The sequence below is a fragment of the Aspergillus costaricaensis genome (assembly GCF_003184835.1).
Source record: "Aspergillus costaricaensis CBS 115574 unplaced genomic scaffold BO79scaffold_24, whole genome shotgun sequence".
NCBI lineage: Eukaryota > Fungi > Ascomycota > Eurotiomycetes > Eurotiales > Aspergillaceae > Aspergillus > Aspergillus costaricensis.
The window spans coordinates 276,277-291,606 of NW_020291824.1; the positions used below are offsets into that span (position 1 = coordinate 276,277).

A 15,330-nucleotide genomic window follows, 5' to 3' on the forward strand; every position below is an offset into this window, starting at 1 on the left:
AACGTCAGCGTTAATAGTGTCACTATCGATAGTCCTTCCACACGCCCTTAGTCATACAAAAATGGTATCAAGATCATAAGTAGTATATGCGGATTTGAATATGTCTATGAAACTGAAAGGTCTTCCTCAAATCATCGATCATCGTCTCTCCTTCTCCGGCGAGAGTCGCGATCACTGTCTCGCTCCCTATCACGGTCACGATGTCTGCTCAATGTATGCGAGGAAGAGTGCCTCGAGCTACTATGGCGATCATCATCTCGATACCGTCTGCTGCGGTCTCGATCCCGATCTCTGTCCCTGTCACGCTCTCGTTCCCGGTCCCCATTTCGATCGCGATCCCTGCGATAGTCACGATCCCGGTCCCGGTCCCGGTCCCGGTAGTAGCGGTCATCTCGACTGTCACTGTCTTCATCTTCGTATTTGCGCCGTCTTGAATGCCGGTCACTGGATGACAAACTCCGGTCTCTCCTTGAAGATCCCGTCCTGCGTCTGTCATAGCGATCACTGTCATCGTCATCGTAGTCGCGACGCCGGGAGTCACGATCGCGATCCCTATCACGGCCACTCTTCTCCAAATTGCGATCGCGTCGTTGCTTCCATTCATCCTCATCGCCCCGTTTCTTGACATCCTTCCGTTGCGCAGCAAGTTCCTCCTCCGTTATGAACTCGCCCGTTTGCTTGTTCCGCATCATAATGGGCATATATACACCCTCCGGGTTGGACTCGCCCTCCTTCCCTACCTTCCTAGAGCCTTTCCGCATGGCAGCCTTGCCCCATGCGCCGAGCTCGGCCTCTGCACCCTTCCCACCAGACACATCTTTTGCTCCGATCCCCAGGAACCCGGGACGGCGCTCCGGGACCCGCGGCTTATTGTCCTGATTTGCAGAACCACCGTATTTTCCTCTTCCTACAGCTTGACCCTCCTTCCACCCCATACCACGAAGTAGCGCAGCGCCAAACTCCTCAACCGGGATTGCGTTATACTGATCCAAGCTCGCAGATTCCGGGCGCGCCGCAACATCCGCTCGAAACGAAGAGGTCTCATCATACCGTCCTCCGGCCCGATCATCGTCATCCCGATTAACCGACTCAATAACAAGATCCGACCTGCGCTCCGGCTCACCCTTCGTCTCCCGGATAAGCGCCTGCAGAGCAATCTCATCCTGAGTAAGTGGCTTGCGTTTTTCCTCAGCAGCAGGCCCAGTAACATCCTTCATCGAACGATCATTATCCGTCGGCTGGGCTGAATCCTGCGAAGCCGGCTGCGCAAAAGTCAATCCATAAGCCACACTCGGACGCTCTGTCTCAACATTATCTCCAGCAACTTCGCCCCTTTTCTGCGCTTCCTGAATGGCCTGAACCTCCTTTGGCAAAAGGTTCTTGCCCTTAGGTTTCCGGAGATTGACGCTTGGGCGGTCCCTCCAATTATTGTTTCCGGCGACGGGTATAACCAGCTCGCGCTTTTCTTCCACCTTGTTTGCGGGGATGGCGGTTCCCGTTAAGGTGTCGAACCCGGTGACGGCTTCGTGGGTGGGCGCAGCTTCTTCATCGGATTCTTCGTCATCGTGCAGGTGGTGAGGTCGGCGCGCGAGTGTTCGGCTAGGTGGGTCGGTGGAACGCGCCGCGCCTTGAATGTTGAAGGACGTCTTTTTCGGCGGGCCATTTGCTGGTGCTCTTGTGGAATTTCCGCCTAGTGATAAAGAGAACGGCTTCGCTGAGGAACCGGAGTCCGCATTGCCGCTCTGCGGCGGTTTGGAGGACGACATTGTGACGGCGTGTCTTCGTGAGCTGCTAGTCTGGAAAGAACTAATTGAAAGAGTGAAAATCTGCCTTCAATCCATAGGGGCGATATGAGCACCCGCGGCGTATGGCGAGTCTGTACTGGGTATGTAGAACTGAAGCTGGTGGAGGACTAGACAATCGGCGGGCTAAAAAGAAGGCGGTGGCAAAAGACGCGGGCTAGACGCGCGCTTAGACCCATCCCCAAGGCAATTACGAAGTAGTGCAGGTGAGTCAATTATTATCAATAGTAATCGTACAGTCGTAGTCATTAATTCTCTTTTGCTCTAATGCAATCCATTCCAAATGACGTTCCAATAATTTCCTGACCTTTTTGTATCCGTCCTATCAATACATGTAGTACAAAGTTGAAAATGGAGGGGGACATGGCCCCGGTTGATAAAATGGAAGCCATTTGTGCATAACAGGCAACCGGCTAAAAGCCGGTGAAAATCTGCCGGTATAACAAGAGAAATCTGGAGAAAGATAAGACAGGAAGGTCTGTCTCGCAAAGCAGGTAGAAGTGTTGGGGGGAGGCAATAAGGGTGGCGTTGATAAAGAGGATTGGAGGGTGTCAAGGTGAGTGCTCGAAGCAGGGATAGTGAATAAAAGGTGATAAGGTGGGTGGGAAATATTTACAACGAAGAAGAGAAGATAAAGGCAAGGTCATTTAGCTTGTCGCCGTCTGAGCCTGCGGAGGGTTAGGACTCTTGCTTGTGCCGGCCACTGCGCCAGCCTGGGCACTGCCACTGCGCTGGGTTTGCGGCGTCACACTCCGGCTCGGCTGAGGAACCGCCCCGTTCATAGCAGGAGAGCTCCCTACACCGACACGATTTTGCTGGGCAGGTTGGGGAACACGCATCATGGGGGAATATCCTTGGGCCTGAGGTACTTGCATACCAGGCGCACCATTCAAACCCGGCTGTGGGGACTGGAAACTGGCCTCGTGGGGAATTTGGTAATTGGCTTGCACGCTGCCAATATTTCCAGCAGCAGCACTCATGGCAACTTGGGACATGCGCTGCTGTTGATACTGATGCAACCGATCCGTAGCAAGCTTGTTAACCTGCTCCGGAGGCATGTTCGGGTTGCTCCGCTGTATTTGGCTTTGGATGGTGCTGATAGTTGGGACCACACCACCGGAGAGGAGATTGGGTTGAGCCATGCGGGGAGAGGGCGTAGACACTCCTTGTGGGGTGGTATTGTGAAAGGATGGGCTTTGCATTCCACCTCCGGCCTGCAGCGCCGCCATCATCGCAGGGTTGTTTGGAGTGCCGTTGACGTTCGGCATATTCAGATTCGGAGAATGGGATCCTTGTGGCACAAACTGCTGTTGATTATGGAATTGCTGCTGTGGCTGTTGGGGCTGAGCCTGCTGTTGATGAGGAAGTTGTTGTGGCTGGGCCTGCTGTCTGGTCTGGAGGATCCGTTGTTGCTCTTGAAGCCGATTCGCCTCCCGCATAACACGCGTATTATCAGGAGGTGTCTGCATGGGCATCCCAGGGCGGGCACCATTGTTCTGTTGGATTCCCGACTGTGGCATCATCTTCATCGCCATTGGATTCGATGGCATGGGTCCATTCACAGGTGTAGCGTTGGGCATACCCTGCATATGGGGACGTCCTTGGTTAGCACCAACTCCGGGGGGCAACCCGTTGGGCAGCCCGTTAGGCAACGCATTCGGAAGGCCATTTGCAGTGTTGCCGGTCATAGCAGAAGTTCCAGGGTTATGAGGCAGGCCGCCAGGAGTGCGTCCTGGGGCATTCATCATCGGCTGCTGGTTAGGTATTTGCCCGGCACGTTGGGCTGCTAGGTTCGCCTTAAGCATAGATGTTAGTCAAGAATAGAGTGCACGAAAAGAGAAACACGGTCATACTCTTTGCTGGGCAATCATTTGCTGCCGGTATTGTTCTTGCCGCTCCTGAAGCTTCAATTCACGCTCGTACTTGAGTCGGCTGAATTCAGCGGGCGACGTAATTGGAGGTTTCGGTTGATTTGCTTCGTTTACTTTCCGTAACGATGCCAAGTGCGAGGCTATAGGAAATCAAAGCAGTTAGCAATAGCCAAAGCAAATATGCAATGTCACATCTTACCATGTTGCTGCTTCTGGAGCATGGTCTCTCGCTTCTTAGCCAGTTTACGCATGGCATCAAGCAATGCAAGGTGCTTAGAGGATCTCTTGCGATCAACCCTGACAGGTTGCGTCGTCCGCCTTCGAACTTGGGGTACTGACTGCGGATTGCTGTTGTTGCCCTGTTGTTGCTGTTGTTGTTGTTGTTGTTGTTGTTGTTGTTGCTGCTGCTGTTGTTGTTGCTGGGCGGCTTGCTGTTGCGCTAGTACAGTTCGCTGTGCTGCCTCAAGCCTTTGGTGATAAGCACGGAAGTACTGTGTCTTAGACATGTCGGCTGGCAAGCCTTCCAAACCAACCCAACGCTCAAAGCATTCCCAGGGGGTCCGCCTTTCTGCTCCCGATGTAAACTGTGATGACGGTGTGAGACAGTTGGAGATGAGAGACCAATTGTATGAGTACTCCTTGACTAAGCGCCGTAGCTCATCATCCTCTGCATATGTCCACTGAGACGACTGTCTAGATTCAAAGAAGCCAACGGAGGGCATAGGATGCTCAGTCGGAGGGCGAAATGAATGACCTGGGTGGATTCTATCACGTATATGTCTGTTTTCAGGTCGGAACAATGCGACATTGGTTTGTTCTGGCGGCAAATCCAGCACGGCTTGCTCGGGATCTGATTGGTACTGTGAGTAGTCGTAGCGGCTACGCTTGGGAGGTGGTTCGTCGTCATGGAAAGTGATTTTGCCCGACGCATATTTCGAAACGGGCAGGATCTCGGTTTTCCATACAGAGTCCGGTGGTTCTTTGAATGCGGGCAAGTTCGTGTCTGGAGAAATAGTGACAGGTGTGTATGTTGGCAGATTATCAAGGATCTCTCGAGCTGCCGCCGTCATGTCCAATGAGAACGTGAACTCGTCGGTACCAAGGGAGAAGATCGCAGCTGGTGCAACCGTGTCATGAAGATCGTGGCGCGGCTCATCATTGAATCCTTCACTAACAGAATCCTCTTCAGTGGAGGGCACTAGATCTGGTGTAGGGTGAGACATTGCCGCCATTTCATCACCTGTTTCTTCAGGTGGCGAAATCATGCTGGATTTAGCTTCAATCTTCAATGATGGGGTCTTTACTTGAATGCGGAGCAGTGACTGATGCTCGGGGTCACTATTAACATACTCCGCACACCAGTCAGCACAGCTTTTTGCAGCTGCAATCTTCCACTTCCGCTCTTCACGGAAATCAGTGCGCATCCACTTTACATGATCCAGAAGAACATCCCAATGTGTTGCCTCTCGAGGTGGTTCAACTGAACGTTTCAACTGACGCAAGGGCCATCGATTCGCATTTTGGAGGGAATAGATCCGGCGCAAGGTACGACAATCCATTTGTTCCTGGTAATCAAGGAAGTGGTTGGAAGTGGTTAAGGTCTTGTGGGCTGATGCGAGAAGTGTGCTGAGACTTGTACCCCGGGGAGGTGCGTATGCTCGATTCTGGAAGAGGGTGAAAAGATAGTCTTGTTCTTCATTAATCTTGGCAAGATCACCAGCGTGTTGCCGGACCAACTCCATAGACTCGCTTTTCTCTTGGATCTGTTGTTGTTGCTGCTGCTTTGGGAATACGACGGTAGACAATTTAGTTCTCTCTTTCTCACGCGCTTTCCGATCTTTGAACCGCATCCTGGCTGCAGAGTCAGGGGTCGCAGTGGACACATCCCGTGCTGATTCCGTAGGCTTCTCGGGCAGAGTTCCCTTGTCCGAAGGCGAGACGGGCGTCTTTGGAGGTTCTCCCAGAATCTCAGAAACAGATTTGTGTCTGATAGCGCCAGAGGACACCCTGGTTGTCATTCTTTCCGGTGGAGACGGTACCGGATGGGCTGGCGGCGTCGGTTTCTTTATCACTGGAGCTGTTTCCGTAGGCACCTTGCTGCTGGCCTCAGCTTGAGGTGCAGGCCCGGCTTGTGTGGAAGGCCGTAACTCATCGGTTGCCTCAATAACTCCGTCAGGCCTCTTATGATCGAGTGACGGAAGAGCCGGTGCCAGCTCGGGCGTTTCTTTCGGCGTTTCTTTGACGTCAGCCGGCGACGTCACAACATTTTCCTGGATGACCTCGCTCGTGACAGTACCTCCGTCAACCTCGTCCGCACTTGTCTTGACCGCAGCCAGGTTGCTCTGTTGAAGTGATTGAGCCTCTTCCAGGCGAAGTTGCTCATCAGGCGTGGAAGGCACCAAGCTAGGCGGTGCCTTGACTGCCTCTTCATCTTTGGGACTTGGAATCTTGTGGGGCGCATCATTCATCTCCTCCGCAGGGCTGGTAGCAGGTGAAACGGGGACTGGCACCGGGGTATTATTGGAATAAGGCCCAGCTGAAGAAACAGGGGAAAGTGGCTGCTCAGGAACCTGGGCGGGCCGGCCCTGAGCGAGGGAAGGCCGTACACCATCCTTCCTTTGAGCGTACGAAAGGTCTGGAGTTACAGATGGCCGGGCATCCACATTGGGCTTTGGCTGTGCCTGGGCTGGGGATGCACTACCTTCACCGATACCATTGCTAGAGACATTTGGACGTGCTTCCGTTGTCAATGTATACACCTTGTTGGTAGTAGCTGATGGCTGCGCGGGATGCGCTATTGCAGGAGCCGAAACATCAGGCACTTGGGACACCTGAGATGCGATAGCAGGCGCGACTTGATTAGTTGCCACTCGGTGCTCAGGCTCGTGATCAGAAGGTCTCTGTTCTGTTACTTTCTGATACTTCGGCTGGCGCTCAACATCATTGGCAATGGCCTGCGCAGCAGCACTCTGGGCTCCCAATTGCGGGACGGAGGCCGTAGCATCGTGAGATTTGGCAGTCAATTCCGCTGGCACCGGTCGTGTCGCCGCAGCTGTCTCCTCTGCTTCCCTGGCTTTGCGCGCTAAAATGGACGCATAGTCTGGTAATGGTGGGAGTGTAGCTGGGTTGAAATAACGACCTCTGAAAACAGTTAACGTATGCTTCTCAGTAAAGGTGGAGATACATGAAAGTAGTTGGAAATCCCACAAATTGGGGCGGGTAGATAAATTGGAAATAGTTTGGACATATGAAACAATAGCTATATGAGTGACTTTGATATAGGCGACTTACTTTGAGAGGTCGTTGGCGTCGAGGAACGCCTGCTCCTTGTGGTGATAGAGCGAGTCCGCCGGAGCGTTCTCGGTCGCGCCCGCGAAGCCTACGGTCGCAAAGTAGAGCTCGCTCAGTTTGCGCTTCCGCGACGACAAACAACGTCTAAAATTCCAAGTAAGCGATAATTCAATATCGCAAAGACCAGGGGAGTAGATTGGATCGCTGGGGAAAATAAAATACGTACGCGATCTCATCTTTCTTAGACCGGAGAAGCTCGTCACGGAGCATGGAGTCTATTTCGGGGAACACAGCATCCGATTAACGCGCTAAAATTAAGGGGAGTGGATTGAGCGAAGTCATCCAGATGGAAAAAATCGCTCAGAAATGATGAAAAGGATGGGGTTGTGTTGTTATGGGATGCAGAGGACACGACGCGAAGATTTCGCTGGGAAGGGATTTTTTGGGGGGTGTTAGTGGTGATGAGACTTCTGGACGGGTAGTATGGGAGGAACTTTGGTTGGTTGGTTGGAGGATTCTGGGTGAGTGCCGGGAGCAGCAGAGAGCGCCAGGTTTGGGTGTTGGTACTGCGATGGGTGGTAGTAGGCGGGTAGGAGTCCCCTAGCTATTCCTTAGATTCCTTACTAGGGGCGATATTCCACCATTCCATGCCTGTTCCTTATGTAGGTATGATGTGAACCGCTGAATGGCTGGCCACCAGAAAAATGAAGGCCTGAGGCAGCAAATGAGGTACGTAGCGCCGGCGGCTTCCTTTCGCAGTTTTCTGTTGTTGCTCCCTTGTTGTTTTCTCTCGCGCTCACCCGAGTGATTGCCGCATTCAGACCCGCTGGACACCTTAGGCACTAATGGCTCGGAAAGACGCGTCTCACCGCCCCGACTCGATGATAACGTCCGGCAGAAAAAAAAAGTTGCCCGCTCAGATAGATGGTCTTTGATAGTTAGTCTGCAGAAGCAAACACATTCCACACCGGTTCCATTCTATCAAACAGACCAGAATTATGGTGAAGAGAAAGAGAGACGAGGCGGCCAAGGACCGCCAGAGCTCTACACAGCCAGCCAAGGTTGTCAAGGCTACAGACAGTGAAAAGGCCCCTTCCACCTCAACGGCTGACGGTCCGTCAATCACGCTGCAAATTATCACCGGTTCCTACGAAAAGGTTCTGCACGGCTTCACCGCTGCTGTTTCACCTACCTCTTTTGCATCTAAGGATACGGATGAAGATGGTGATAAGTCCAATCTTGTACAATTTGTGGATACTTTCCTGTTTGAGGCTCATACATCTGCCATTCGCTGTCTCGCCTTGTCACCATTGCCGAAGGCTGATGCAACAGAAAACGCCCAAGTTATCCTAGCCACTGGTGCTACGGATGAGCGTGTTAATCTATACTCTCTGTCTGCTGCTCCTGTTGCAGTGAATGACTTATATCCCACCGTACCGACTCTCGCGGGCAACAAAATCCTTGAGAATCCCAAGAACCGCGAGCTGGGCACACTGATGCATCACTCCGCTCCGATTTCGGCTTTGGAATTTCCATCCCGATCAAAGATCCTTGTTGGTTCTGAGGATAATACAATCTCCGTTACCAGAACTCGGGATTTCTCCGTTGTATCCACCATCAAGGCCCCTCGTCCGAAAGTTCAGGGTAGGCCAAGCGGTGACACAGCACCCCCGGGAGGCACCCCGTCCGGTGTCAATGATATCGCTGTCCATCCTAGTATGAAACTGATGCTGAGTGTGGGCAAGGGAGAAAAGTGCATGAGGCTCTGGAACCTTGTTACAGGGAAAAAGGCGGGCGTGTTGAACTTCAACCGAGAGATTTTGCAAAGCGTCAAGGAGGGCAAATGGAGCACTGGAGAAGGAAGGAAGATAGTGTGGAACTCGAAGGGTGATGAGTTTGCTGTAGCATTCGAGTGGGGTGCAGTTGTCTTTGGCATTGTAAGTTTGATGTTGCATATCCCCCATTGCAAGGGCCATTCTTTAACATAGTATACAGGACTCCACTCCCATTTGCAGGGTTTTCCCCAGCCCCCGGAGTAAGCTTCACCAGATGAAGTACGTCAACCCAACGCCTTCTTCCGATGACAGCGATGAACTGCTTGCTGTCTCGACGGAAGATGGTAGGGTCATTTTCTACTCTACTAAGCAGGTTCAAGAGGCGACAGAGGAGGATGATTCGCCCATCCCCTATGCGGAAGCTGTTGCTCAGCTCGGCGGTAGAGCAGCAGGCTTCCCCGGAAGAGTGAAGGACTTCGAGGTCCTTGATCTAAATGGTCAACGAGTTGCTGGAAAGGATAACCTTCTAGTAGTAACAGGAAATAGTGAGGGCTTGGTCCGTGTTTGGCTGCTGCAAGGAGCCGATCTGGTCAAGAAGGATACAAAAGGTACCAAAAAGAAGTCCGCCGAGACGGAGAAGAAAGTCATCCAGGTTGGTAAGTTCTTGAATGCCTATGGCACAGGCAACCGAATCACCTGCCTCAAAGCATTTGTGATGCTGGCTCCTGAAGATCCTTCGACGCTAGAGGATTCGGAAGAGGACTATGATGAAGAAGTGAGCCAGGATGAATCCTCCAGCGAAGAGAGCGATGAAGAATAGGTTTACCGCCTATTTGATGATTGTCTTACTGTATATACCCAACCCTTGTTGATAGGCAAACGGATGTGTAAAATCATACCATTGCAGTCTTCCATTATCTAGAGGTGCTTTCCGTATCGCTCCCCCACAACTCTCCCTACATTACGAATGGTCACATTACCGACGTTCATACAAACTTCTGGACCCTTCACTGCTTCGTGGTAGTCGCTTTTGACGTCTGTACGAGCCCCTGTATGCCATGTTGGTCACACAGGTCGACAAATTCGTATTCTCATTGAGCCATTCCACTTTAGTTCGACAAGTATAAGCATGGCATCAATACAGACGGTGAATATCTTTCAGTAATAATTCAAGTAGGTGCGAGTCGATCGACTGAGAAAGTGAGGTTCATTTTTTGCAAAGAGGTGAGTCAGTATAAATCCTGCCGCCGCCCACCGCCCACTCGCTCTCCACTGCACAAATCACAACCCCACTGGCCGAACCGTATCATATCGCCTCCGTCCTCAAGCAGCAATTTTCATCAGACAACACGACCCTCGCCCCTCGCCCTCTCCACCCCCCATCACCCCCCTTTTCTAGAACCGCTGTTGTCTCTCGATTTCACTAGCAATTATGGCTGCCAACGGCGACTTCTCTGACGACGAGTCCCAGCCTGGATCCCCCATGCTCGATGCGAACGGTCACGATGACATCGAAGAGCAAGAGCCCCTCGACCAGGAGTCCAAGCCTCTGAAGTCTGCGATGAAGAAGGCGGTTCCTCCTCCCCAGCCCAAGCGGCCAGAGCTGCCCGAGCAGCCGAATCCGGAGACTCTGGACCTGTCCACGCTGACTCCTTTGACCCCCGAAATTATTGCGCGCCAAGCCACAATCAACATTGGCACCATCGGTCACGTCGCTCACGGCAAGTCGACGGTCGTTAAGGCTATCTCCGAGGTCCAGACTGTCCGTTTCAAGAACGAGCTGGAGCGAAACATTACGATCAAGCTGGGTTATGCCAATGCGAAGATCTACAAGTGCGACAACCCCGAGTGCCCTAGGCCGACATGCTTCAAGAGCTTCAAGAGTGAGAAGGAAGTCGACCCGCCTTGTGAGAGGGATGGCTGCAGTGGCCGCTATAGACTGTTGAGACATGTGTCGTACGTTGAACCTCAGAATCCTGTGTAGTCAAGTTATTCTATGCTAACTCAGAGATCGAAATTAGTTTCGTCGACTGCCCCGGTCACGATATTCTGATGAGTACTATGTTGTCTGGTGCCGCCGTCATGGACGCTGCCCTTCTCCTTATTGCCGGAAACGAAACTTGCCCTCAACCTCAGACTTCGGAGCACTTGGCCGCCATCGAAATTATGAAGCTCAGCCACATTATCATTCTGCAGAACAAGGTGGACTTGATGAGAGAGGATGGTGCCCTGCAACATTACCAGTCGATTCTGAAGTTCATCCGTGGTACCGTCGCCGATGGCTCTCCGATCATTCCCATCTCTGCACAGCTTAAGTACAACATTGATGCTGTCAACGAATACCTGGTTTCGCACATTCCGGTCCCCGTCCGCGATTTCACCGCTTCCCCCCACATGATTGTCATTCGTTCCTTCGATGTGAACAAGCCCGGTGCCGAGATCGAGGAGCTGAAGGGTGGTGTTGCCGGTGGTTCCATCTTGACTGGTGTTTTGAAGCAGAACGACGAGATTGAGATTCGCCCCGGTCTGGTCACCAAGGACGAGAATGGCAAGATTCAGTGCCGTCCCATCTTCTCTCGGGTCATGTCCCTCTTTGCCGAGCACAACGACCTTAAGTTTGCCGTCCCTGGTGGTCTGATTGGTGTCGGTACTCGCGTGGATCCTACTCTGTGCCGTGCTGATCGTCTCGTTGGTTTCGTCCTTGGTCACCGTGGACGCCTTCCCGCTATCTACACCGAGCTGGAAGTTAACTACTTCTTGCTTCGTCGTCTGCTCGGTGTCAAGACCGCCGATGGCAAGCAGGCCAAGGTTGCCAAGCTTACTAAGAACGAAGTTCTCATGGTTAACATTGGTTCTACGGCTACCGGTGCTAAGGTCGTGGGTGTCAAGGCTGATGCCGCCAAGCTCAGCTTGACCAGCCCTGCTTGTACCGAGGTCGGAGAGAAGATTGCCATCAGTCGGAGAATTGAGAAGCACTGGCGTCTGATCGGTTGGGCCAACATTGTCGCGTAAGTCTAAAGCTCCGCCCCTTATACTCCCCAATATTTCTTCCCTGCTCTGAGAGAATGGCGTGATATTAACTTTGGTCATAGTGGTAACACCCTTGAGCCCATCCTGAACTAAAGAAGTTATTGCCCGCTTGGATGGCCAGGCTTGTATCCACCAGATTACGGCTGGTGGGGACGTCAAAGAGTCTCTGACACCAAGTCTTGGCAGGGTCAAGTCACGAATGAAGTAGAATGGTTTGCAGTAGCGAAAGGGGGTGTCAGTTAACTCCCTGATTAGAGACCACAGGGAGCCTAATCGTCGCCTATTCCACCTGCTGATGATTGCGAAGAACAGGAGATCGTGAGTATCCTCCACGATAACCAGTTGAAATGTTCGCAGGATCGAGGAGGCCGGGCAAGCAGCAGGATGGGAAGGCATTTTAGAAGATCAGGTGGCATGGCTGGAGTTGCGCAGACCACTTCTTTGACGTGTGTTACGACGCTTGTGGAAAATATTTCTTACAATTTTTTTCTTTTTTTGTTCATTCTTATTATTCGGTCCGGCTTGCATGGCTCTATGTAGATGCTGTATAGGGGAATGATGAACGCAACGAAATAAAAGTCAGAATTTCTTTGATGTCCAATACGCCGCTATTGAAAACAAGCATAAATGGGGAGCTGAATGAAGGAGTTGTTTGTTCTGCTGCGGCCTTGCCTCCGAGGCTACCGCGGCGGTTGACTAAGGCGCGGACCAGCTCCTCTTTTAACTATTCTCTTACTCCCCCATTCATTGCTTTGTCCGCAACCAAAAGGCCACATCACAGCAGGCTCAATTTCAGGCTGCTGTAGTGCTGTGGGTGTCGCAATGTATATCCTCGAGGTAAAGTTCCCGTACAGACCTCTTCATCACCATACTAGAAGTTCATCTGGTCTTCCCTTCTAAGCTTGAAGCTCCAGCTAACTCGGGTCATCGTGGCCGTTACAGCAACTGGCGCGTTTCCTCGACCGCCCATTCATCCCCTGGAAGAATGTCCTCGTCGGATTCTCTCTAGGCCAATTTCTTTTGGAGGGTTTTCTGTCTCTCCGTCAATACAAAGTACTGCAACGGACCAAGCCCCCGCAAGTATTGGCGGGCGAGGTTTCCCAGAAGGTTTTCGATCAGAGCCAGGTAAGCATCTCTACATGAGCTCAGCGACCACATCATACTGATCAGATGATTCCGGGCTCATTAGTCCTACGGTCGCGCCAAAGCCAAATTCGGTCTTGTTGCAGGTCTTTACGGTCAAATTCAAAATCTTGCTTTCATCTATGGCGACATTCTCCCCAAGCTTTGGGGAGTCAGCGGTCTCCTGTTGGCACAATACTTTCCTTCTCGGTTCCAAGGTGAAATCTCGCAGACGCTGCTATTTGTCTTCGGATTCAACCTGATCAGCACGGTTCTTTCTCTTCCCATCTCGTACTACAATACCTTCGTCCTCGAGGAGAAGTTTGGTTTCAACAAGCAGACTTTCAGTCTCTGGGTTACGGACTTGCTCAAGGGACAGATGCTTGGTATCGTACTTGGAACACCCATTATTAGCGCAGTTCTCAAGATCATTCAGAAGACCGGCAACTCCTTCTTCTACTACTTGTGGCTCTTTGGCGTCTTCCTCCAGATCTTCGCTATCACCATCTACCCTATTGTTATCCTGCCCTTGTTCAACAAATTGTCGCCCCTTGAGCCTGGTGCCATCAAGACCGGTGTCGAAAACCTCGCTAAGAAGCTTAAGTTCCCTCTTCAAGAGCTGCATGTCATTGACGGCAGCAAGCGGAGCGCACACAGCAACGCCTACTTCTATGGTCTCCCTTGGAAAAAGCACATCGTCATCTACGACACTTTGATCGAGAAGAGTGAGCCTGAGGAGGTTGTTGCAGTCCTGAGCCATGAACTGGGTCATTGGAGTCTTAGCCACACCACAAAGCTTTTCGGTATTGCTCAGGTATGTTCCTGGGTCACAAAGCAGACCAACCACTTCCTTATGAGTGGTCAAAATAGTATAACGACAGGCTGACCTGTACTAGTTCCATATGTTCTACATTTTTGCGCTCTTCTCCGCGTTCGTGAGCAACAAGTCTTTGTATCAGTCGTTCGGCTTCTATAGCCAACAGCCCATCATGATCGGATTCCTCTTGTTCTCGGATGCTCTCGCACCGATGGATGCTGTTGTCAAGCTTTTGATGAACATCCTCAGTCGCAAGTTTGAATTTGAAGCTGGTAAGCCTTCAAGACCCTTGACTCAGAACCGTGATTATGGCACGATACTAATCAAACCATCCAGATGCCTTTGCTGTCGGTCTCGGTTATTCTGAGCAGCTGGCGCAATCCCTTCTCAAGCTGCAGATCCAGAACTTGAGCACCATGGACGCTGACTGGATGTACGCAAGCTACCACTACTCTCACCCTATTCTTTCCGAGAGACTCAAGGCGCTCGGTTGGAAGGGTGGAAAGGTTACCGCTCTCAAGGAGGAGGATAGTGAGAAACCAGTTAAGGCGGCTGACCGCGAGCTGTGAAAAGTTGACATTCTAGTGTCTCCTTTCTTTTTTCTGGTATGGTGTTACAGGGCCGGTTGAGGGGAGAGGCCCGCCGGATATGGGCTTCTGAAGGCATATTCAATTGTTAATGGATTTTTGAGTTCTTATCACCGGTTATAATAAACCGATCGTAATCGTCTTCCAATGAATTAAGTTCGCCTTGAATGCGCCAATGCAATATGCACAAGTCTAATATATCTTGGGAATCCAAGACAAACAGCAAGAAAAACAAATCCCGTAGCAAAGCTGATGCAACCCATAGCAAAACCTGCGCGCAAAACAGTAACTTTTCTTTCGCTTTCATTTCCTACTCAAGCGTCCGACTTGGCCTTTGCCCTCTTCTCTGCAAGTCTGCGCTCCTTCTTCTTCCGCTTCCTTTCCTCTTTATCGAGACCCGCAGCGGTCTCGGCGTTCTGCTCTGTCTCAACAGCATCCATATCCATCCGGACATCGTCATCATCATCGGCAGCAACAACCTCCTCTTGAAGCTTCTTCGGGTCCTCCCACCCCTCATTTCCGGCCTCTGTCTGCTGCGCATTGCCCTCCTCTCCAACGCTGAGCTTCGCAAGAGCCAGATCCCTGCCCAGAACTTCGCCAGCAAGGCCAGCCTGAACGCGCTTCAGGTTGTGCAAAATGAGGTTGGGTGCGGCAGCCGTGGTGCGCGAGGTCGGGCCATGTTCGCTGATACCGGCATTAGGTTGGAGGGCGGGGTCTGTGGCGGCGCGATCGAGATAGGCGGCTAGGAAATCGTGCGCGGCAGCCTGGGAGATAGGCTTGGAAGAGAGGATGGTTGTCGGGGGTAGCGGACAGGGACCCTGGGTGGCCATTGTGGTATATACTAGTGATAAATATTGTTTCTCGACTTGTCGCAGAAGTGTTCAAGTATATGTAAAGGTTTGTAAGCGGAGTAGTGCCCCAAATGTCGAGAAGGGTTATTCGTTCAGTAATAATAGCAACCTTCCGTACTCAGTTGTGTCAAAGTAGGTAGAACCGGTTTATTTCGTTATTGCTCGTTTATTGCACCAATTGAGC

At 51.7% G+C, this 15,330-nt stretch overlaps 6 protein-coding genes across 6 annotated transcripts; 3 read left to right on the forward strand and 3 right to left on the reverse strand.

Moving 5' to 3' along the window:
* Positions 1-34: 34 nt before the first annotated feature.
* On the reverse strand, positions 35-1,875 carry spp2 (spliceosome ATPase-activating subunit SPP2). The gene has a single exon (XM_025688736.1). It carries the CDS (start codon positions 1,764-1,766, stop codon positions 132-134), a length of 1,635 nt encoding a protein of 544 aa, XP_025537513.1. The 5' UTR covers positions 1,767-1,875; the 3' UTR covers positions 35-131.
* Positions 1,876-2,043: 168 nt separating this feature from the next.
* On the reverse strand, positions 2,044-7,528 carry eaf1 (MYB and HSA domain protein). Its single transcript, XM_025681359.1, has 5 exons — positions 7,191-7,528; positions 6,965-7,108; positions 3,873-6,814; positions 3,656-3,813; positions 2,044-3,598 (listed from the first exon to the last, which is right to left on the reverse strand). Exons 1-5 carry the CDS (start codon positions 7,232-7,234, stop codon positions 2,450-2,452), a joined length of 4,437 nt encoding a protein of 1,478 aa, XP_025537514.1. The 5' UTR covers positions 7,235-7,528; the 3' UTR covers positions 2,044-2,449.
* Positions 7,529-7,916: 388 nt separating this feature from the next.
* BO79DRAFT_288937 (putative 60S ribosome biogenesis protein Mak11) lies at positions 7,917-9,614 on the forward strand. Its single transcript, XM_025688737.1, has 2 exons — positions 7,917-8,901; positions 8,960-9,614. The coding sequence occupies exons 1-2, from the start codon at positions 7,963-7,965 to the stop codon at positions 9,557-9,559; spliced, it is 1,539 nt and encodes a 512-aa protein (XP_025537515.1). The 5' UTR covers positions 7,917-7,962; the 3' UTR covers positions 9,560-9,614.
* Positions 9,615-10,063: 449 nt separating this feature from the next.
* BO79DRAFT_176888 (translation initiation factor eIF2 subunit gamma) lies at positions 10,064-12,352 on the forward strand. Its single transcript, XM_025679880.1, has 3 exons — positions 10,064-10,695; positions 10,761-11,747; positions 11,832-12,352. The coding sequence occupies exons 1-3, from the start codon at positions 10,172-10,174 to the stop codon at positions 11,860-11,862; spliced, it is 1,542 nt and encodes a 513-aa protein (XP_025537516.1). The 5' UTR covers positions 10,064-10,171; the 3' UTR covers positions 11,863-12,352.
* Positions 12,353-12,525: 173 nt separating this feature from the next.
* On the forward strand, positions 12,526-14,435 carry BO79DRAFT_198628 (zinc metalloprotease). Its single transcript, XM_025681360.1, has 5 exons — positions 12,526-12,606; positions 12,712-12,894; positions 12,959-13,705; positions 13,788-13,980; positions 14,045-14,435. Exons 1-5 carry the CDS (start codon positions 12,592-12,594, stop codon positions 14,275-14,277), a joined length of 1,371 nt encoding a protein of 456 aa, XP_025537517.1. The 5' UTR covers positions 12,526-12,591; the 3' UTR covers positions 14,278-14,435.
* A 5-nt stretch (positions 14,436-14,440) lies between these two features.
* BO79DRAFT_210164 (uncharacterized protein) lies at positions 14,441-15,315 on the reverse strand. Its single transcript, XM_025682745.1, has one exon. It carries the CDS (start codon positions 15,123-15,125, stop codon positions 14,610-14,612), a length of 516 nt encoding a protein of 171 aa, XP_025537518.1. The 5' UTR covers positions 15,126-15,315; the 3' UTR covers positions 14,441-14,609.
* Between the last annotated feature and the right edge of the window lie 15 nt (positions 15,316-15,330).

Bases quoted from the DNA above. Each gene is read 5' to 3' on its own strand.
- BO79DRAFT_176888 (XM_025679880.1), top strand. From the start codon at position 10,172: ATGGCTGCCAACGGCGACTTCTCTGACGACGAGTCCCAGCCTGGATCC. The intron at 10,696-10,760 runs GTACGTTGAACC...GATCGAAATTAG, and splicing joins AGACTGTTGAGACATGTGTC to TTTCGTCGACTGCCCCGGTC. The intron at 11,748-11,831 runs GTAAGTCTAAAG...CTTTGGTCATAG, and splicing joins GGTTGGGCCAACATTGTCGC to TGGTAACACCCTTGAGCCCA.
- eaf1 (XM_025681359.1), bottom strand. From the start codon at position 7,234: ATGCTCCGTGACGAGCTTCTCCGGTCTAAGAAAGATGAGATCGC. The intron at 7,109-7,190 runs GTACGTATTTTA...TTGGAATTTTAG, and splicing joins TCTAAGAAAGATGAGATCGC to ACGTTGTTTGTCGTCGCGGA. The intron at 3,814-3,872 runs GTAAGATGTGAC...GATTTCCTATAG, and splicing joins GCTCCAGAAGCAGCAACATG to CCTCGCACTTGGCATCGTTA.
- BO79DRAFT_210164 (XM_025682745.1), bottom strand. From the start codon at position 15,125: ATGGCCACCCAGGGTCCCTGTCCGCTACCCCCGACAACCATCCTCTCT.
- BO79DRAFT_198628 (XM_025681360.1), top strand. The intron at 12,895-12,958 runs GTAAGCATCTCT...CGGGCTCATTAG, and splicing joins AGGTTTTCGATCAGAGCCAG to TCCTACGGTCGCGCCAAAGC. The intron at 13,706-13,787 runs GTATGTTCCTGG...GACCTGTACTAG, and splicing joins AGCTTTTCGGTATTGCTCAG to TTCCATATGTTCTACATTTT.
- BO79DRAFT_288937 (XM_025688737.1), top strand. From the start codon at position 7,963: ATGGTGAAGAGAAAGAGAGACGAGGCGGCCAAGGACCGCCAGAGCTCT. The intron at 8,902-8,959 runs GTAAGTTTGATG...CATAGTATACAG, and splicing joins GTGCAGTTGTCTTTGGCATT to GACTCCACTCCCATTTGCAG.
- spp2 (XM_025688736.1), bottom strand. From the start codon at position 1,766: ATGTCGTCCTCCAAACCGCCGCAGAGCGGCAATGCGGACTCCGGTTCC.